Source organism: Pleurodeles waltl, chromosome 11 (assembly GCF_031143425.1).
Source record: "Pleurodeles waltl isolate 20211129_DDA chromosome 11, aPleWal1.hap1.20221129, whole genome shotgun sequence".
In the NCBI taxonomy this organism is placed as follows: Eukaryota; Metazoa; Chordata; class Amphibia; order Caudata; family Salamandridae; genus Pleurodeles; species Pleurodeles waltl.
In genome coordinates this window covers 754,486,056-754,508,989 of record NC_090450.1, presented here as the reverse complement: position 1 = coordinate 754,508,989, position 22,934 = coordinate 754,486,056, and the positions used below count along the sequence as shown (strand labels likewise).

General features: G+C 42.6%; 1 protein-coding gene across 1 annotated transcript in view; it reads left to right on the top strand.

Annotated features, from left to right (window-relative positions):
- Nucleotides 1-22,724, top strand: part of LOC138266100 (phosphatidylethanolamine-binding protein 1-like) — a 71,409-nt gene extending 48,685 nt beyond the window's left edge. Inside the window, exon 4 of the mRNA XM_069214483.1 lies at nt 21,554-22,724. Coding sequence (XP_069070584.1) covers nt 21,554-21,771 — 218 coding nt within the window. The 3' untranslated portion in view covers nt 21,772-22,724. The remainder of the gene's footprint in view (nt 1-21,553) is intronic.
- Nucleotides 22,725-22,934: the final 210 nt, after the last annotated feature.

Genomic DNA, 22,934 nt, shown 5'->3' with positions numbered 1-22,934 from the left:
ACCTTGATGACCCGCAGGGGATTTCCAAAATGTAAACCACTGAGTTTTGTGGGTAATTTCACACCTAATCTCTATTTTAATATCTTTTATTGCTTTGCAATTGTCAAAATGCTATTTCCTTTTGGCACATGCATTTAGTTCTTTTAATCTACATGTATCCATTTTTTTTCGATGGTGACATCCGAATCACCATACGGTCTCAGCCACGGTGGACACATTCTAGCATTAGGCTTACATTTAGAAAGCATCTCAAATGGACGGAGCCCAGTGGTAGAATAGGGAGTATGCCTGTACTCCCTCACCCTGTCCAAAAGTGCTTTGACCCAACCCTTACTCTGAGACCTTGAAATCTGAGTTGACTCTTTTAATGTGAGATTCAATTTCTCAATTATACCATTTGTTTCCGGGTGGTACAAAGAGCATTTTTATTAGTTATTCCCCTTCCCTTTAAGTATGATCCCTTATAGAAATGGGGTCTCTGGTTGGCAGAGGTATACACCCTTGTCCAAGTAGGGACCACTGTCCTAGTCAGGGTAAGTCACAGCACAATCCACATTATCCTGTGCCCACCCTCCGGTTGCTTGGCACTGAGCAGTCAGGCTTAACTTAAAAAGCAATGTGTAAAGTATTTGTGCAAGACCCACTTAGGTTTAGAAAAATAGAGAATATTTATCTGGACAAAAAATAGTTGAAATGATGAAGATCCAGTGTACACAAGCAAAGTTATGCATTTTTAAAGACTAAATCCCACTAAAGCACTTAGAAACACAATAGCTCCAACTGGGAGTATCACAGCATCATTGACGGAGTTGTTCCCAATAATCAGATGCCTCAGGCACCGGACACGGAGTCACATGGACTCCCAGGTATTTTGAAAACGAAGAAACAAAGACGTTACATACAGTGATGTCCACGGAGCAGGCGTCACTGAAGTTGTTCCTGGCATCGCTGAAGTCGGGAAACTAGTTAAAAGCTAGTGGGTGAGGCCTTTGCTGTCTCTGAGAGTTCAGAACAGGGGGCAAGCTCAATCCAAGCCCTTGGAGAACACTTTTGGGGAAGGCACAGTACTTCCAGCACAGTTAAAGGCCGGCAGGCAGCAGGGCAACAAACAAGGCAGCAGTCCTCCTCAGGGATGCACAGTCCAGATGAGTCCTTTGGGCTGACAGAGTTCAATTGTAGAACCAGCAGAGTCTGATATGCTGGGTTCAGAGACCCAGTTGATATATCCCAAAATGCCTCTGAAGTGGGGAGAATTCAAAGAGTGGTTTTGAAGTGCACAAGTTCCTCTTTTAGCCCAGTCCTATCTGCCAGGATCCCTGTGGAGGGCTATCAGTTCTTTGTGTGAGGAAGGCCACTGGCCTTTGAAAAGTAAATGAGCCCCTTCACCCTTCCTGCCCCAGGAGACCAATTCAGTATGCAGATGCGACTGAGTGAACTGTGTTTGTGACTGACTGGGGGAATTGAGAGGGGGAGCTGTCAAATAGAGGAGATCAGATGTGGATAGGAGACAGGCTGTAAGGCACAGATGGCAGTAAGTGCAGAGAAATACCCTCTTTCTAAAAGTCGCATTTCTAAAATAGTAATATAAAATCCAACTTCACCAGTAAGCAGGATGTTCTATTACCATTCTGCAGGGCTACTCCTTCCAGATCAAAATCTGCCACTTAAAAGTATATGAAAGCAATCCTTATGCTTGCCTATGAGAGGAGTAGGCCTCACAGTAGTGGAAACTGAATTGTGAGTTTTCACTAGCAGGACATGTAAAACACATAAGTGCATGCCCTGCCTCTTACGTACATAGTACCCTGCCCTATAGGTTACCTAGGACCTACCTTAGGGGTGACATGTAGATCAAGGGGAGTTTAATGCTTGGCCAGTAGTTTTAAATGCCAAGTCGAAGTGGCAGTGAAACTGCACACACAGGCCTTGTGATGGCAGGCCTGAGACATGGTTAAGGGGCTACTTATGTGGGTGGCACAATCAGTGCTGCAGGCCCACTAGTAGCATTTAATTTACAGGCCCTGGGGACATGTAGTGCTCTTTACTAGGGGCTTACAAGTAAATTAAATATGCCAATTGGTTAGGAACCAATGAAGACATGTTCAGGGGAGAGAGCGCATGCACTTTAGTAAAGTGTGCAGAGTCCTGAATTCAGCAAAAACAGTTGCAGAAAAGTAGAGGGAGGCTGGCAAAATGTTGGGGGATGACCACCCTAACGTGGTCAGGTCTAATAATCCCATTTCAGAAGAAGAAAGCTGTACATTACCAGTGAGAATATATGTTGGATAGCCCTCTTCATAAAGCACGTCATCAAGAAACTTACAGATTGAATTAATAGAAATGTCATGAACTATTTTCACCACAGGCCATCTGGACAGCAAATACATGAATGCTTGGACATTTCTATTTCCTCCACCTTTGTTGTCTATGGAACCCAGCACCCAGTATATTTAGAGATAGTTTATCCCACACCTCTCTTGGAAATTTCCTTCATACCAACGGAGCAGTCCTGACCTTTTGACTCTCATCACTTAGTTTACATTTGTAGCAATCTCTCAACAATCTCTCAGCTTGTAAATGCATTGCTGGGCACCAATACATGTTTCTCAAGTGTTCTTTAGTTTTGTAAATGCCTTTAAGGCCTTCATGTGCCATTTCCAAAAAGCGACCCCTCAGCCCTTCAGGGACCACTAATATATTATCTCTTAAAACAAGGTCATTGTTCACAGAGTCCATTGTTGACTTTCACAAATCCTCCCACTTCACTTTCATCCATGACATGTTATCCAGTAAGTTTTTTCTGCACTTTTACAGATAAATTATCTTTTTTTTAGACCCCTTCTATCCACTGTCTCTCAGAAATACAACCACTGGTAATCCTGCACACTTTGCAATCACTGTTTTCCCACCAACTTTGGTCATCAAGATCTTCTAGAGGGTCATCCACCACCTATCTAGAAAAGAAATTTGCGGTCTTGTTTTCAACACCTGCAATATATTCTACTTTGAATTTGAAACTTTGTAATGCCACAAGCCATTTAGGAATGCGGGATGAAATAGAATCAAGACATTTTTTTTTTTTTTTTTAAACTTTTCCTTTTCCTGAAAATGCTTGTGATCAGTTTCACAGCAAACTTTGTTCCACAGAAAAACTGTTTGAATTTCTTTATTCCCCAAAACACCGCCAAGCCCTCTTTTTCTCTTGTAGAGTAATTCTGCCCCTTTTAATGATCTTGATGCGAAAGCAATTGTGACAATGTTAGATCCCTGTGTTTGTTTGAGTACAGCACTTAAGCCCTTGCTGCTGGCACAGGTAAGCACATAACAAAACTGACCAGGCCTACAAATCTTTAAACGGACAGCTCTATTTAAAGAATCGTTCACATCCATAACTTCCCTCTGACATTCTTCTGTTCATTTAAGTTGTACCTTCTTTTTTAACAATCCTCTGATGGCACATGTGTGTTTGGCAAAATAGTCTACAAACCTAACCTCTGCCATCCCTAAAAAAACTTTGCACATCACCTTTTCTCTCTGAAGACAATTCTGAAATAGTTTTGACTAGTTCCTGTTTGGGTCTCACACCTTATGCAGAGATGACATGACCCAAGTAGGTTATTTCAGGTAAACAGAACTTAAACTTACTAATTTTTAGCAAGATGGCTTGGTTCTTGAAAATCCACAGTACCTCCCTGATTTTTTCTACATATGAAGTCAAACATACCTTGAAAATAAGTACATCATCATTCACTCCTGAGTTCTTCCTTAAGATGTCTTTCATGAGCCTTTTGGAAAATTGATGCTGTGGAGCACAATCCAAAGAGCAACCTCTAAAGACTCCAAAAAGGGGTAATGAAAGCAGTGTAATTCTTGGAATCTTGACTCAAATGGACCTGGTGATACGCCAATGTAAGGTCTAGGGTGGAGAAAAACTTTGCTCCTCCCAGAATGGTCATCATTTCCATAATGTTAAGAAAGGGGAATTTATCTTCCGCCACCTGTTTATTAAGTTGCCTCACAGCAGCTCAAAGTCTGATCTTTCCTGAACTCTTAGTCGTCACCACAGTGGGCGAGACCTATTCTACAGCCTCAATTATGCCCTACAAACACAAACGCTGTAAATGTATAGGTAAATTTCTTACTTTACACGTTCCTGGCACAGCATCCTTTTTAAGTTGTATGCAATGAACATATCCTTTAACACAACCAACTTCATCAACAAAGACTTCTGGAAATTCTTCATGAAAGTTGAAGTCCATAATATCAGTTTTTTTAACATGGATTTTCCTAAACTGAACTTGAGGTATGGCATGGGGATCCAAATAAATTCCCAGCTTCCTTTGATAGGGCCATCTTATATAGTGTCACCTTTGACAGGAAAATATATCTTTTTTTTTATGGCATTTCTCTGTAATTCAATTTTGGCAGTAAAAATCCTATAAGTTCAATGGATTTTACCCCGTAACCATAAGGTGTAACATCCGGATCCTCCAATTTAATTTTGCCTTGAAACATTTTTTGTAATCTGAGTCAGATATGAGAGACATCTTGGCACCTGAATCCATCATCATGGTGATGTGAATACCATTCACACATTTCATCAGAACAATAATCACACACTGCTCCAAAACACAACTAAAATCATTCAAAAACTTGCAACACCACTGGATCAAAATCCACCTCTATCTTAATAATTTTCCCTTTTATAACTTTTGACCTACAACATTTGTCAAAATGTTTTCTTTTCGAACAATTTTTGCAAATGACTTTGATGGCAGAACACTCGTTTGAATTTGCAAAATGGTTAGGACTGCCACATCTAAAACATACATTTCTAGTATTAACATTTCCAGTTTTGTTCTGGATAGTATTACTGCCTGTTTGGGTGAGGATAAGAGAAATTATTTTTGTTTCTGTGATTCTTTCGTGCACATTAAAGAATGCTGAACCCTTTTCACTATAATGATATCACTTAGGGGCTCATTACGAAGCTGGCGGTCTTCAGACTGCTATACCTGCGGTGGCAGTCAGGACCACCCCTGCTGTGGCAGTCCGACCGCCACATAAAGACCCTGGCAGTCAGACCACCAGGGTTCCGCCAGCACCACCGGGATCCATGATCCTGATGGCCTGGCCTGGTGGTGGCCATAAAAAGGCTGGGGCAGAACATGTGTAGGGGGCCACAGGCGGGCCCCTACACTGCCCATCCACTTCGCATGAGCAGTGCAGGGGTCCCCCTGCCCAGCACAGTTGCAATGTTCACTCTCTGGTATGCAGACAGTGAACATTGCGATGGTGCTGGTGCAGCCTGCGGGCTACAGCATTGTCGCTGGCTCGATTACAAGCCAGAGACAATGCTGTAGCCTGTTTTCCGGTAGGCCAGCAGTGGAAACCGAGGTTTCCGCCCACTGGCCTAGTGGAAAACTCCTAATAGGTCTGGTGGGGTGGTCCCTACTGTGGCTGTGGCCACCCTGTCGGGAGTTTGGCGGTCAGGCTTTCCTTTTTTCCATTTAGGCCATGGAATCAGTGGTTCTCCTGGCAAGACCAGAAAAAATAGGGGAGGTGAAATGTTCTGCATGATGAACTCAGTCACAAAGTTAAACAGTTATCCAGAAAAAAAAACATTCTCCCCAAAGTACCTTTCTTTTATGAAATCGATTTCTCCTTCAAAAGCACCCTGGAAAATTAAGCAGTTTCTACAGAAAGAGCATACTAATACCTTTTACAATGATCAGCGAGCTTAGAAGCATGGCTGAGCAGAGTAACTCAAGTTTACACATGGCAAGATAGACCATGTAAGTTGTAGAAAACGGAAGCAACAATGTCACAAGCGTCGCTTCTAGTGACAGAGGATGTACCTGGAAAGAAGTGAGTGCGGCACACAGGTTCCATTGAGGGCGCAAATACGTCACGAGCGAAGCTCCCAGCAATCAATGTCCTGGAGCTGAAGCAAGATGGTAGCTGCTGTGGAGCAACGGCAGGGTCCAAGATGAGGTAGGTCTGGAGTGAGTGAAGCACTCGAGACTAGAGCAGGTGCTACTGCGTCACAAGCAAGGCTCTCAGTGACAGGAGACAGGGTTGACACTCCCAATGAGAACTCATGCCCCAAACAGACGAGCAGGCAGCTTTCCCAAAAACAGAAATACACACTGGACATGCTGTATTATTTAAAGAACACAATAGAGGCTGCCCCATTTTGAATTCCAGGGAAGAAGAACTGAAATAGCGCTTCCAGAAATAGTGTTTGCAAAATATCCCCAATGAAGAGGGGCTGAGGTGGAAAAAAAAAGAAAAAAAAAAGCAGTACCTTGTTCACATCAGCTGTAAAGGGGAGGATCTATAAAGTTGAATGGACACTATTTAGGGAGCATGGAAGCCAAGCTTTATCACTGTACTTCATGTTGAAGTTTCTTCCTCTTTAAAAACTAATTTTTCTTAATCTTCACATGCATACGTGGTGCATCCCATCCTCGTTGCCAGTGTGAAGATATAGAAATCCAGATAAATCCAAGAGGCAAGGTGATTCACACTCAAAGTTTAATCCAAGGGATAAAGAACCTCCATCCACTCAGGTCCACAGCCAGCCTAGATCTCCAGATCAAGTTGTTGAACAATAACATTCTAAATTCTTTAGGTGGGCAGGAGCCTGAACATACAATAGAAATAATAAGGGGAGTTAAAGTGATCCACACACAATAATACAGAGGAGAAGAAATGCTGGTTAAAGACATCACAGTCATTCGATGGAAGGCCTAGGTTTATTATTCACAATAAGTGTTGATGTTTATTCACGATAAATTTATACTCAGTGCATATTACACACTAGTTAACATGGTAAGGTATGTGCTGGATACCAGTGCAGAGGGCAGAGGATGGGCTGCACCTGTGCTGGGATCCTGTACTTTACATCAGTGTTCGCTGATGGGAGAGCACTACCAAGTAAATATTTAAAACAATCTGTGAGATGACTGATCTCAGACTGGAGCCTGCAACACTTGTTATCCTCCTGGGATAGCCATGTTCCAGGGGAGATCTAAAGGCCCTAAATTTTAAGTTGGCTCAAAGATTCAGTAATGTTTAACACACACACACACAGCATATGCAGTACCCCAACCAAGTACGGCAAGGTCTACAGACATTTGGGAGAAATCTGGCCTGGCAAAGTCAAATGACTGCATATGTTTCAGCATATGTGCAGTGATGTCATCATCATGTTGAGACATAATTGTGTTTTTAAAAGCAAAATAAACTTTCGAAATATTAAAATAAAGGAGAAGCTGAATAAAGAGCTGTACTTTAACGCCGACATACTTTAAAAATCTTTAAAAGGCAAGTCGAGTATGACGCTTTTGTAAACGTCTGCTCCTCAAGTACGTGCATTTTTGTCAATGATAAGGATTTTTGTTGCTCAGTTTCCTACTAAATGAAGACACTCAGGAAGAATAGGAAGCAGTGGTCAAAGTCAGTGAGCAGGATCTGCAGGGCACAACGTGTCCATGCTTTTTGTAATTTAAGAACCCCCCCCCCCTTTTTGTCAAAAGACAACCATCCTGTGTCAATTAATTCCGACAGTTGAAACGCTTCAGCTGAAGTATAAGGCAGGGAGACTCCTGTTCAGTGAAACCAAGGGAGGGGCAGACAGCTAAACAAGCCTTCTTGCCAGGGTGCCTGCTTGCCTGAAAGAAATGTAAATGTGCGCAACTGGTCAATCTGTAAATGGTGCCTGGAAGATGGTATTGCATTTAATTGATGGAATCACTTGAAGCTTCGTGATGACATACATTTATTCTTTTTGAGTGATATTGCAAGGAGTTACCAGCTGAGCTACGACGTGTGTGCCTTTAAAAGGCAGTTACAAAAAAAATTGTCTGGGTATTACTAAGATCTATAGTTTGGAAGCTCTTTTTTTAATCTTAAAACTTTTGACACATTTAACAGTCAATCTCATGCTGTGAGTAATCAAAGTTTAAAATAACTTGCATATTAACAGTGCTTTCTGTCACAGACTGGCACCTCGTAGCACTAAACATACACAAATCATTATTCTCCATTGTACCAACCAAAATTCATTTCTTTGGCTCTCCGGTTACGCACACCGACAACCACAGTGCTTTCTCTAATATGAGGTTTTATAATTTCTGATAGTACATTTCCAACTAATTAACAACTTGTATTTATTTAATCTGTGTGTTATACCAGGCTTTTCCTGATTTAAAGACCACACAAGTGTAATATAGGTACGCAAGGGCTAGTGATACTCCTTGGCAGGAGGGCCTCCGTCCACTAATGTTAATAAAGGCACGTGGGTCGGGTAAAATAGAAAAAATGTCACACAAAGCATCCTGCCTGGTCCTACCTGCAAATGTTACTGCATGGGTAGCGGAGATAGTAGGCATAATTCACTATAGCAAGAGCCAGAGAGTATCTCCCTGCCCATTTTAAACTACAGATATTCCAGGTCCAGACGAGTTAGTCCCTCTTATACATTGTTTAACTAATACAAATTCCGACGGACAGAGCCTGATGTAAGTCCTACATGAAAATATACATATTCTTTTAAGAGCTTATCACTTTCCATGAGGAGGAGGTACAAGAAGACCCGCCCTCCATAAACACTTGCTGCTTTTTCCTGCTCACGCTGAGGCAGGTACCTGCGAGGATTTGGCACTTAAGATGGTAAATTGACACCTCCTCTACAGGTGGTGTAACTTTCTGCCTCTTTTACTGTATGTGGCCCTGCTGCGTATGGCCCATTTCATCTAGCCTGCAGTCAGGTGTGGGACTACTACTAGTCATTTCCCAGGGATCTGCCTCCATGAGAGGAGGGTTGCATTAGTCCTCTTCTGAGCTGTGGTGGTCTTTCTTGTGCCCCTGGCAAGTTTCTTCCTTCCAACCCCATGGAGTATGGTTTTAGAAAGCTCTGCTCCTTCTCATGGGAGAGGTTGGGCCTTTACCCTGATGATTGGGTGGCTGTGTGCTTCTGGTCCTGGTGAATTGCCTTAGTGTCTGGCTTGTTCGGTTTTCAGCTCTCCACAGTAGCGTAGCAAGGGAGCCATGGACACTTAGGCAAACAAGAAAAAGTCCACCCTTACCATAGTTTAGTAGCAGTATGCAGCTACAATTGGGGTTCAGAGGACCTCTACTGCCCATGGGCCCGTGCCATTGCACCTGCTGCACTTCTGTAGTTATGCCCCTGGCTACCCACCCCGTGATGTGGTTTGCCTGGATGCAGTGCAACCAAGCAGTTTTATTTGGGCGAATGAAGGTGGGCTGATGGTGAGCAGTGGTTCCATAGTGGCGATTTCTCGCAGCTTCCTTTTTTTTTAACATACATACATTGCTGAACTTTGTGAAACTGGTCTCTATTTGTGTCAGGAGCAATCCGAGGAAGCAGTCTTTGAAACACCCTTATCTGGGCTGTGTAGAGTGGGTCTATCTTCTAGACAGAAATGGGTCACAAATATTCTCCTGCCAGGAGCCTTTCCTTCCTAAATATGTGCACATTCCGACTCCTGTTGTGCTTTTAATGGATTTTGAGTCTACGACTGTGTGGCAGTTGATAAAGGACATTGCTGCACACGTTTGAGAAGCTCGTTCCAGGATGTTCCTCTGCCTGAACATGTGGCCTCTCTTGTTCTTGAACTTGAAGACTCTGTTAGCAGCGCTCGGTTGAGGAAGCCCTGCTCTTGATTTTAGAGGATGGCATCCCAGATGTGGACCAGGAAGATCATGATCCACATTGGGAAAATGCCATAGCAATACTATGGATCTTTGTTCCCCAACACAGATGGCAAAACATTTTGTTTTAACAAGCCTATAATGATATAGTGAGAATAATTCTAATGGTGGTGTTAAAAACTGTCCCCCGACCACACTCTGGGACCCCATTCCTGCCCCTCAACCCTTCCTTTATCCCCTCACTCATCCCACAAAGGCTAGGTGGTTAGAGTATATCTACTCATACCCTTTATGTCATTTTTTAAAAACCATTTTCAGGATAAGAGACCAAATCCAGAGTCCTTTAATGGCTGCCACACCATTTGTGTTCCTGTTGCAGCCAGCCAATCAGGAAAGTGTTTTTTTTTTAATTTTTTTTTATTCAGTCCAACTGTGAAAATAGATATGCTTTTTTAACCTAACTTTCTCCAAAACTACTCAACAGATTTAAACCAAATCACAAAAAGCACAATTTCTGGATAAAGGCCCAGCTTTCTGCCAAATGTGGTATATTCCTTTCAGCTATTTGGACTGTAGCACGGTCTAAAGTTTCCCATGGAAACTGCATGGGGGGGATGTTTTTGGGGCCACCCCCTCACACACTTTCCTTGCCCCTGCTTGACAGATCACCCCAAAACTTTCCAAGGAGGAGCTGACATGGATGAACTGTTTTATTGGAAAGACTTAGGAAGATTTATCAAATGTCACCAAAGTTATTAGTGAAAACAAACCTTTTCAATGGAAAGTCTGATATAACTAGAACTACAAAGTAGCGACTGCCACTGTGAGATAAATCATCCTGATTCACCTGCACTAAAACCCTCAATTTCTGAGTCACTCATACCCATAGATTCATTAAACTCTGGTTCCATCACCACTGCACATTATTAAACACAGTTAGTAACAATGATGGTGTTGTATAACTTTTAATTCATGCGCTTAGATATCTTCTCTAGAACAATGATGTCCCTACACCAAGCTATTGCTAGTTATTAGGGAGTTTAGTCATAATTATAATGCCTTTTTCTTGCCATCCAGATGAATGCCACCGACCCCGTGGGCACTTTGCGTTGGCAGACACATGTTCACCACAGGAAGGGACAAATAAGAGACCCTCATGTCCAACATTTGTTTTATTATTACTGCAGGGAACTTTTATATCAAGCTTATTGTTCACCTTCAGGTAATTTTAATTCTCGTATAAGGATCTCATAGTTGTAGTAAATCTTCCAGAGACCTGGAAACTTTTTCTAAAATATCTCAATCAAGAGCTTCTATCCATTGGAGTGCTTTGTTACAGATGTATAGTTTGCTGATCTAGAAGCAAAATCTAATGATGATGCATGCCACAGAAGCAGGTGACTGTTTTTGCATGCTTAGAATGTGACCCTCTTATTTTGCCTCTATATTTGTGTATGAAGTCATATCTTTCGATTTTGAGAGATAAGTTAGGGGGTGGGGGATGTATGATGAAATTCTTCAAGGTCAGACTGCGACAGTAAATAGGCCCACATACCAAAATAAAACTGGCATCCATAAGCAAATCAGTTAGCTAAGTACAGAGGCTCACATTTGCATATCCTGGCAGTTTTAAACTTGTAAAGAAATGCTGCATAGTGTTTTGCAGGATATGGGAAACTGCATGCATTTTGTCCTTGCTATAGGCAATCTTTGTGGTAATAACTGAGAAAATTGCCAATAAAGAGCAAGACCATAAACAGACCCACAAACAGACAAAGAAGCCCACACACTGGCCTGTCACATCAGCCCACTAGGCACTGCCCGATTGCCCTATAGCTCAGTCCAACCCTGGACTTCGGGAATAATTCCTGTCACTTCAATCTTGATGATGCATGAATATAGACATTGACCCTAATGGCAAGTATGTGACAAAAAATTCTGCGATGAGGTGAAGGCCAGTCTCCACCCTTAAAATGGAATTCCCTGATTGTTCTGTTGCCACCACCTCCAACAATTCTGTCAGACCCTACTACTTCCTCTCTGTATACCTTTGTCTTGTTCCCACAGGGTCATTGACAGGTGTGGGTTCACTAATGGAATGATCTTGGGAAGGTGTTTGTTCCTTGCTACTGGGGAACGTTGTACCATCCGCAGGGTCTAAACCAGGAACTTCTTATGTGCTTAAGATGGATTTCTACCTGCCTCTGTCACTTAAAGCCTGGCCGTCATTCCATCATTGCTTGGAGGATTCCTTTCCTTATCCCACTCACACAAGGGATGACTGTTAACTAAATTATGCTACCTCTTCTATTAGACATGTACAGTGGGCTCCACTCTTCCTGAGGAAGGATTTGAAGTCTCTCAAGGTGTCCTTGGTGTAGGACTCTGACAGCACCAGTTTCTTTCACATCATCATGACTTCAGTTTGTCACAGTCATTGCCATGGACACCATCAAGGCCACTTAATTCATATTAAGTTCCTCTTTGGCTACCTGGAAAACTTTCTAGCTAAGAAGGTCCACGTGCTGACGCTTCTCTTTTTGGGACAGCAACTTTGTGGGCCTTGTCTAAAGGAAATGATCAAGCACTTTTACCATGGACCTTCTTTTCTTGCCTTATCTCTTTTCTGTATACCCTCTCAATAGGCCAGCCTTGTTCCAAGCTGTTTTTGCAGAAGTCGAGGGTAGGGTATGGTCATGCGCTTCATGACTCTTCCTCTTACATCAGCCTTCCTGACTACACCAGAATTTGGCTGTCCTCCTACCCTTTTCTATTCTACATGTGTGGGGACAGGTTGAGGTTTATTCCCAATTTTCAGATCCTGGATATCAATGATCTCTGAACGATGCATTTGTGGAGGATCTTCCATCTCCAGTGTTCCCGTGTGAAGCACTTAGCCCTATGGCAGGGTGTTCAGGACATCTTAAACAGGGAAGCCAAGTCTGTAGTCATAGCACTACTTTTTTTTTTTTTGTACTGTCCATTTCCTCCCATTGTATCACCACTTCCCCCTCCGGCCCTGTTGCTTATTAAAGGCATTGTCTCCACTTTAAATATATATTGCTAAGCTGGTGTTGCTGTGTACTCTCAGCTTTTCAAAGATATTGCTGTGCCGACCTTTGTACAAACATCACGTGTTCCAAAATATTTTCTATTTCAAGCATTCCATGGCAAATGCATACTGAACATTTTGTAAGTGTTCTTTTCACTGATTCTGTTATGTGCAGGGCACAAGTCCTTAAAAAAAAACAGTGGAAGGACTAACCAAGTTAGGCAGTATGCAAGTGACATCATGGCAATTGACAACACAATGCTTGACATCACAACCCATGACGTCACAGGATGTGATATCGGATCTTAAGACTTCACACAAATGTTTAGCAGGTCTATTGTGAGTGCATTACAATATTTATTAAATTAGATATTGTGTCAGAGTTGTGCCAAAAAAGTGACGCAATTCCGACACAAATTCTGGGCATCAATTTATATATTCATTTTTAAAAACCCTGCTACAAAGAAATTGGTAACATGGAGAAATGTGGCAGTATTTCTTCTGCTTAATTGGATGCAAAGTCTACATTTTAAACTATCTTATGGTTTTAAGACACCTGCTGCAGAGATCTTTGTGTGGCCACTAAATCACAAGTAATAATACTAATAATGATATGATAGCTCTGGAGGTTATTGTATTTGCTGGAGGGATCTGTGGCTTGCCTAGTCCCAGTTTTCAATCAAAGTAACATGAAGAGCTAATAGGTATCCTGCAAAGCACATCATATAACACACAAATGACAGATTTTTATTTTATGTAAATGGGTAAGTCGGTTACTGCTTTTAAAACAGATATCCTTTTGTTACTTGCAGTTCATAAAATGTAATCCTCCTATTATAGCACAGTGAGTTATGAAGGTTATGTGACTACTACACCTTATAACCCTCGCTGTCATATGTAATATATCCTGTATATTGATTTACTAACATATGATTTATTGTGAATGTTTAAAATATATATGGGTAATTTAAAGTGTTCAGACACCCTGTATTGGGATGCAGAGCACTATAAAAGAAATAGAATAAAAAAGTGCTATTTTAATTGTTATTTGAGTAAATACCGGGACAGAACAAAACATCTGACATTTTTACAGTGTATGCATATCTCATATACAGAGAGAGAAAAAGAATAAAAGGAAAAAAAACAGACAACGTGCATGCGCTGAAAATAACACTGGGATGAGTTCAGCATATTTCTGTGGGTCCCGACTTCTTAGCAGAGTGGATGCTGTCTACCCTGTGAAAAGAGTGGGTAGACGCAGTCTACCCACTTGTACCCTCAACTTGTGCTCTGTTTATGCACCAGTACCAACTGCTCTTCTCGACCTCGGTATAAGAAAGTGCCCAGTGTCTGAGCCTTGTTCTTCACGTACCTTACGGCTGCAGTGTGGCTAAGCACTTCAGCGCTTTCTTTCTTCCATGTCCACTCAACAATGTCTGTTTATACACAGCATTGTGTTCAATTATGGGCAATAAACTACTGCTGACAGCAGATATTTGTCACATGCTGCGTTTTTTTTATTTCCCTTTTGCCATTTAAACCTTACAGAAGAGTTTCACTTGGGTCTCCAGAGAACACAGCAAAGTCCCAAATGATATGATGAGACATTTTTAAAGTCTCAGCTAGACAGAGCATGCACTGTCTCAAAGAGACTGTTGTATTCAATATGTTGGCATTCCGCCCACCTACAGGCTTCCCATTTGCTGGCTCCATCGTCGCTCTCATTCTTTTTCCCCATTTGGCCATAGCATCATTGTGTTATGCCTCTCCCTGTGTTTAGCCTTCCCTGGCAGCATGGACCAAGTACTAGTATCCATCCACTGCTCGCATTTTAGGATCTACTTTTTTCTTTGTTTTTGAGCACTTCACACGAGCACTCATGTTTTCACTTGCACCTTGTTTGCTGTTGCGGCTTTCATTATTGTTCTCAGAGCTGCGTTTCCATAAACAGACATGCAAATCTTGTTCTGATTACATATGCTGTGCATTCAAATACCGAGATCAAATGTCCAATGCTGTTTTCAGAGGACACCCGTTTCCTTTTCTTTCTCTGACTCAAAATTGAGAGGATTTTTTTGTTAAAGCGCTGAAATGTCACACGTATTGTACCGTCTGACTACTAATCATTCATGGAGCTATGCTGTAAGCACCGTAGCACAGTCTGCACTAGTTAGACTTTTTTGTGCCTCACGAAGCCAGGAGATGAGCAGGACCCAGAGCAAAGGTAACAGTGGTTGGATGGAAACTCGGAGCCCAGCTTGTTACAGTTTATGCATGTCTCTGTTCTCAGAGACCCCTTGTGTCATCTCAGACCCTTGTGGAATCTTGTGCTGTGATTGGGTACTTGGTGTGTTGTCATAAGCATTGTCTTTTCTGCACAAACAGGATGATGCGACCCAACTCTGCATGACTCCTTTTTGTGCAGTGTCCAGACAAGCCTATGACATTCACCACACACACACTTCGAGAGGAAAGAGACATGAAACCCCCATTACTATGGAGGCTTAACAGTCAAAAAACGAGTAAATAAACAGACCCACTGCCATGAGATACTAGGATTTAAACAGTCAACCTATTGCGTGACAGTGCAAGAGCTTTACCAGTAAGTCAGAAGAGATTCTGTTCTGCTTTGCATCAAAACTTAACTATAACATTTGAACCACACATCTTGCTAGTGTTACTCTTTGAAGTCATTGAATGTAGAGACTTTTGCACAAACTAGCTGGATCATCTTGCACCCCGGTGCCGCTTTGTATGAGAGACAACTTTCTACCTTCTTAGCAGCATGCCCCACTGAAAGCAAATAGCATGGAGGTGTGGTGAGCGATGCACTCGATTTCGAAGCAGCATCGCCTGTGCCACATCGGGCCCTGCTCTGTCCTCCTAAGGGACAGGGTGCAACCCATCGCTGGGAATGACATAAAGTCAGCTCCATGTGTCTGCATGCTTCTCTGCAAGCTGCCAGGACAATGATGTCGCCAGGGAAGAGGCGAGCAATAAAGCCCAGTTGGTTCAGGCACACTGCTCCTGCTCAATGACAGTCACTCTCCAAGTGGCTGAGCAGTGCGTTCCATTCCTTGCACAGGTGCCCAGTCCCAGGCTAGGCAAGCGTTACCCACTTCAGTTCTTCCAGACTGATCTCTGCTAACAAGCGCCTTTAAAGAAGAAATGTCTCTGAATTAAGTGATCTTTATTATCCATTTTTGCCACATTTTCTAAAGTTTGTATGCGAGTTACGTTTTGAAGAAAAATCAAAAGTTCATGATACTTGTGATATATGTGGCATTATTTTACACGTCTGCTTTTTTTCAGAATGGCAGTGTTAGGATTGTAAAGCTTGCCCAAACAAAATTAAAAGTAGTTGTGTTTAAGGTGTTTTTACAACATATCGCACACTCTTCTGTGCAAGGCAGAATTGTAATCTTGATACTTTGAAAATGCTGGAGTTTTCATATGTCAAAGATGCAACAGCTGTGATAAAATATGCAGTATTGTATCTCATCATGAAACCTGTCCAGTTCCAGATTTCCACATAATGCTTAAAAAATATCTATTTATTCAGGTCCGTTTTTTCAGCGAGAAGGCTGTTCTCAGGCAGTTCTGCGTCCATCATACAATCACGTTTTCTCATAAAACTGCATACTTGCATGTTTCCATAAGCGATATGTTGGGTATGAAAAGGCAAATCTGTCTTTTAAGCTAGCACCACTTGCACATTTGAACAGGGAAGCAAAACTACTTGTCCCGCAGTGCGATATTATTGTTTTTTTAAAAGATGACACTGGCAGTGCCTGAGGTGATCTAGAAGCTATGCTTTTATACAAGTCCAAACACAGTATATCATTTTCACAGTAATTTTAGTGCATGCGGACCAAGTTTCAAAGTTAGCTCCCAGTAATGTAGCGATCAATAGTGCAGCAGGTACAGTTCGGATTTCCTGTCTTGCGTTAGTGCTCATGGCACACCCTAGCTGCACTACTGCCCACTCTCAACAGGATAATTCTTACTGAGTTAGCACATTCTTCTCAGCATGCACTCACTCTCGGAGAGGATTGGGGTAAAGCTAATCATTTGAGTAAAAGTTTCAGCTATGATAGAATGATCTATGCTAAGGGTAGCTCAGTAGTTAGTGCCCTTGCTGCACTTATTTGATCATCACTTGGATGTCAAAGGTTAGGATTCTGTCAAGGCCCACAGCACCATTCATCCAACACACATCAAGTAAATAAGTCATTTTGATAATGAATTCCCCGAAAACCCAGAATTCTCAGAGTATTTAATTGAGAAATTGATGACCTAGACTCAGAATTAATTTAATTTAACACCATGATAGATTATGGGAATTGTTGATTTGGTTTCCATCACTTGGACTCGAATTTCAAACTTTAATGGCTTTGCTGACAATAGATTAATGTTTGTTCAACCAAGAGTTTATAACACTCGAAATAGGACATATTGTAAAATTTAAATTCTTTATGTGTCTGTGGGTGGTAGACAAGTCCAGGACACATGGCAAGCATCCAGGTGCCTTGAGTGAGCAATGCCTTTGGCCAAACTTTTTTTTCTTTTTGCATGTTGCATCCTGGGCTGTTTTGATACAGTTTCATGACTATAACATTGGACAAAAGAAAGCAATTTAAAATATTTATATAGGAACATGACCATATCTGTCAAATCAAGTGTCAGTCAAATGCATTAAATTGTCACACTTAAAACAAGTGAAAGCTTGGAAATGTTACAAATAGACAAACTTGGCAGCTATGTTGTTAAAGTCCTTTTGTTGTTTACCTCATCCCCTACCCTCTCCCGTATCTCGAATGTATGTCGTAACAACGCATGCTGGAACAACGGATGCCTGAACAATGAGGTCGGAACAAAGACTGCGTTACCACTACTAATGCCTTTACCACGAATGCCTTAACAACGATTTTTCGGTGTAAAGGCACTCCTGGTAAAGGCATTAGTGAACGGCATGCATGGTTCCAGCATGCGTCTCCCCTGGCCCCCCATTAGTGCGACCCCCACCCCTAAAACCACACCAACCCCCCACTCCTGCCCCTAAAACTACCCCAACCCCCCACCTTGCCCCTAAAATTACCACGACCCCAACTCTGCCCGTAAAACCTAAAACCACCCCAACCCCACCACCCGCCCCTAAAACAGCCCCAACCCCATCCCTAAAACCTAAACTACGCCAACCCCCACCCCATCCCTAAAATTACCCTGACCCCCACCCCTAAAAACCACCCCAACACCCCCGCCTCTAAAACTACCCCGACCCCCCAACCCCGCATCTAAAACCTAAAACCACCCCAACCCCCACCCCTAAAATTACTGCAACCCCTCACCCCACCCCTAAAACCACCCCAACCCCAACCCCCACCCCTAAAACCTAACGCCCCCTAAAATCTAAAGCCCCCTAAAACCCCACCCCAAAACCTAAACCACTCTAACCCCCACCCTCATATACTAAAAATACCTCAACACCCCCTCCCCTAAACCACCTGACCCAAACCCCTAAAACTAAAAATACCTCGACCTCCAACCCCTGCCCCTAAAACTAAAAATACCCTCCCCCAAACCTAAATTCCCGACCCCACCCCTAAAACTAAAAATACCTCGAACCCCACCCCGCCGCCAAAACTAAAAATACCCCGACCCCCCCCTTCTCCCGCCCCTAAAACTAAAAATAACCCGACCCCCACTCCACCCCTAAAACCTAAACCACCTCAACCCCCACCCCAAATACTAAAAATACCTCGACCCCCTACCCGCCCCTAAAACTAAAAATACCTCGACCCCACCTTCCCCCGCCCCTAAACTTAATCTGCACCTAAAACTAAACATAACCCAAACATAACCCAACCCCCCTCCCCTAAACTAAAAATACCCCGACCCCCCACCCCCGTCCCTAAAACTAAAAATACCCGACCCCCGCACCCCTAAAACAGCCCCACTTACCTGACTAACCACGTCGTCCTCAGCTGACTCCCTTCTTTTGTGCCTTAACCACACATGGGCGTGGTTAAGGCACCAAACAACAAAGTTGTGGTTAACGAAAGCGTTGTTCTGCTTTTGTTGTCCACAACTTTGTTGTTACGGAGTCACGGTTAAGGCTCTTCCCCCATATCGCTACTTTCCCCGTTCTTGCTTGCCCCCTCCGTCCATCATTGCTTGTCCCGCCTTGCTCACCCTGACATTGCTTTTTATCGCTTATTATTATTTAGTGCTGCTGAAGAGCCATACAGCGGGATTTCCTGAGCTTGAATTCACTACTCTGCATGGTGTGCTTCGGTCAGCCACCCACAGCCCAGAGTCATTGCATTTCCCTTTCCCACCCAAGTTCCTCAACAAAGGAAGAAAAGTTATCTCAATTCAGCCACGACCACGCTGCTCCTCTACTTCTACTGCAGCTGCAGGTACAGGCTCCCAGTCTGCCCTGAAGCCAATCCGAACGCTGCTGTTAGCAGCATCACAGAAGGTTTGCAGCTGCTGCTCCTGGCGGGGGCGATGCTCCTCCGCCATTGTCAGAGGAGCCACGCCTGCTGAATGGTGTCTGCTTTTTTTCTTCCAAAATCTGCAACTTGTGTATGTGCTTTTTCAAGGTGGTGCAATACAGACTACAAAGCCTACAGTGTCTGGAGTCTCAAACATGCAGTGACCAGAGGGGCACATCCCTCTGTGGCCATTGGATCAGTTAACTTCTACTTCAATATCCCAAGCAGCGTTGCTCCAAAATTTATGCTCCCTGTAGCACTTCAGCTGACACAATATGTTTACCCTTCATTACTGTTTTGACATGAGAAGGTGGAACTCCACAATGCCATACATAACCAACTAAATGCAAGGAAAAGGTACTCCGATTTATACAATGCTTATTATTTATCATTAAAGAAAAACAATGCAATGACCGTAGAGTCTGCTGTAAAGTCATGTTTCCTTTGTTTTATCCCTCCTTTCCATGCCACTCGTAGCTGTAATGCCAGTTTTACCATCTCCCTTATCTGTGTTGCTGCTTTTCTCTTTCACCCCCTGCCCCATCTGTTTCTTATCTACCCTCCCCCACCCTCAATTGTGTTCAGCTTTTCCCCACCCATCTGCCTGCTTTTTATTACACTTATCGCTGTGTGAAACACCTCGCCACCATACCAAGCCCAATTGACAACAAGTGTGAGTTATAATCTGGCAGCATATGCATCGGGCAGAGTCAACTATAAAGGCATGTTCCTAGGTTTTATGTCTTCTTTTAATGGACGTGGTAAAAAATATCGACATTCACAACACAAATAGCTATCCAAATGCAGAGAACTATTGATTTGCCAATGCTTGTTCTTTTTTTCCCCTCAGTGGATGAATGCATCTATTGCTATAATCGGCATGCAACCTACAGGTCATAACTTTGAATATGGCAGATCCAGCAAGTATTTTCACCCATCTAGGTCAAAACTATGAAGACCAGTGACTTTTACAGCATCTGTTCACTGACTTGCATTGGTGGGGGATGTGACAGCATTGCCATGTACACAGTTGCGGCCACTGCCAGGGACGAACGCAGGTGGGGCGGTGGGTTGTGGAGGGGTAGGAACCTCTGTGCTTCTCTGCTCCCCTCCCTACCCAAACCAGTCGCTTTTCACATGCTGTTACACAGCATGAAAGAAGTGCCGGATTTGCCTGAGCGGGCTGAAATGCCTCTCAGGGAGGGAGTTGAAGATTGCACTTGGTCTCCACCCGGCTGTAAAATATAGCTCAGGTGGAGAGTTATAAGTGCGCATTTCAGTTTGGCCGGCTTTGGACTGCTGGGTAAACTGACATGCGCACTTAGAGAACACCACCACTGCTCCTCCTCCCCGGTGACATGGGGATTGCTGGCCCCGCCCGGCCCTCCATAAGCAGAAAAATAAAAGGATAATAAAGGACTTTTATTGTCATTTTATTATTCTGCCTTTCAGGTGAGGGGCGAATCTCCACCACCATAGCAGAGGGGCCACCCTTACATATACAAGTGCACTTTAGTGTTAATGGGAAAGTTATTTCACTTTAACAAGTGAATTGTGTTCTTAAAATTCTTGAGACAGAGCTCATATAGCATCTAGAACTACACAAAAGGTTCTATATGGGGCCGCCGGCATCAATGTTAAGGCCCTGTTCCCTGCTGGGCTGGGGGGCATAAAGCTGTTTCTGCCCTCCGGCCCAGCGGGGAACTCTTAATAGGGCCAGCGGGCAGAAGACCAGCGAGGTGGTCTTCCGTGCAAATGAGTTTGGCAGGCGGCCTCCGCCACCCGCCAAACTCATAATAACCCCCAATGTGTGTTTCTGAGTGCACTATACCAGACTCTGAAGTTCTGTAATAGTTCTTTAGTTCTCTTTCAGCAGTGCCCCTAAAATGAATGACCACACTATTAATGGACTTGAAAAATCGTGCTGTAAAATTTGCCGCCTATCCTAAAAAAATGTTTAATTAAAAATATTTTTGTTGTTAGAAGTCACTCTCTCCCAAATTTTGCTGGATATGTTTAGCACGCTCTGAAAAAAAAAAAAGCAGGTAAGGTTTTACTCCCAGTCTCTGTAGGTAAAAATGCCTTTGTCTTCATCATTGTGATATTTTGTGTTTCACATGCAGTTTCAGCTTTTCTTCACAGTATACTTACCTAATAATTAGTCTCACCATTATCACCTTGGCTGATTGAGATATTTTAACGATTGGGATTCAGTTAGGCAACAGAGAGCACATTCATAGAATCATTTGCAGCACACATGACTGTTCTTTTATTTGGCCTGCGGTTTCGACTAGCTTGATAATCATGCATATTGTCCTTTCCATAGGTCTTCACCGATACGTGTGGCTGGTGTACCAGCAAGATGGTCCGATGACGTGTGAAGAGCCTGTCCTTAGCAATCGCTCCCTTGAACACCGTGCCAAGTTCTCTACATCATCCTTCCGTAAAAAGTGCAATTTAGGAGCCCCTGTTGCTGGTACTTGCTACCAGGCTCAATATGATGATTATGTGCCTAAGTTGTATGAACAATTAGCAGCAAAATAATTCATATTTTCCTAAAAATACCATAAAACATTATGGCTATAGCTTGGCTTGTATGTAAGATACATAGATTAATTTAGTTACCTTTCTACCAATTCTTTTTGTCAGGTAATTTAAGGGTTTTGTTAATGTGTAATGAGGAGCATCTTTAGAATATTAGCCATTATTAAAAAAAAGAAGGCCAAAATAGACACTGAAGAGAAGCTGAAATAATACTTAATATCCATTCTGAGGGACGTCTTAAATTTTGAACTTGTTTTTATTTTTGAGCAGTGTCAGTGTAAGAGGAAGTAGCCTTTTAACATGGTTATCATTTTGGGCAAAGTCAGGATTTTTGTAGAAATTGAACATGTAGATGTTTTGTTGACAAATCATGGTGCCCAGATAAATATTTCATGTTTTGAGCCAAATCAAGGTCACCTGAGAAAGAATTTAGGAGTTAGTTTAAGGTGTGACACATGCTTTCTTACAGAGAGTTTGAGAACAGATTAGGTGTTTATTTTGGGTAATTTCAGAACTGGATTGTGGCCACTTCCACGGTTCTAGCATTTGTTTCACAAGGGTGAGTAGGAATTTCATGACACTAGTTGAATATACTAGACCAGTGCTTCTTAACCTGAGGTCCGGAGACTTCTGGGAGTGCATGACGCCTACTCAGAGGGGTCTGTGACTGCTAAGAAAATTAAATAAATATGAACAGGTCAATAAAGTGTAGATAAATAAAGAAGCAAACTGTCAAACTGGAAATGTTTAAATGTTCTGTAGATCTGAAAGAATTTGAAGTTGAGGCTAATAAGTTGCTATCTTTACACTGAGTCCTTCCTGACAGCAGTGCAAGCGCATCAAACAGAATATTGTATGGACAATGGTTTTTGAGTTTAAAAACGTTCCAACTTTTCCATTCAAATGAAAATATAGATTGTTTTGCTTTGTGAATTAAACTAAATATTTGATGATTTGTGTATTGAAATGCTTGCTTCTATAATTGTGTGTACTGTTTAACCGTTCAAATCATTTAAGTTGCTTAGGTTAAAGTCCCCCCCCCCCACACAATTCCAATAATGACTCACTGAGACCCCCGGGTCCACAGCAGTCAAAAGGTGAAGAACCACTCTATTACAGTGAAATTGCTGTACAAATGTTCCATTGTGGCACTTTAAAGCAAA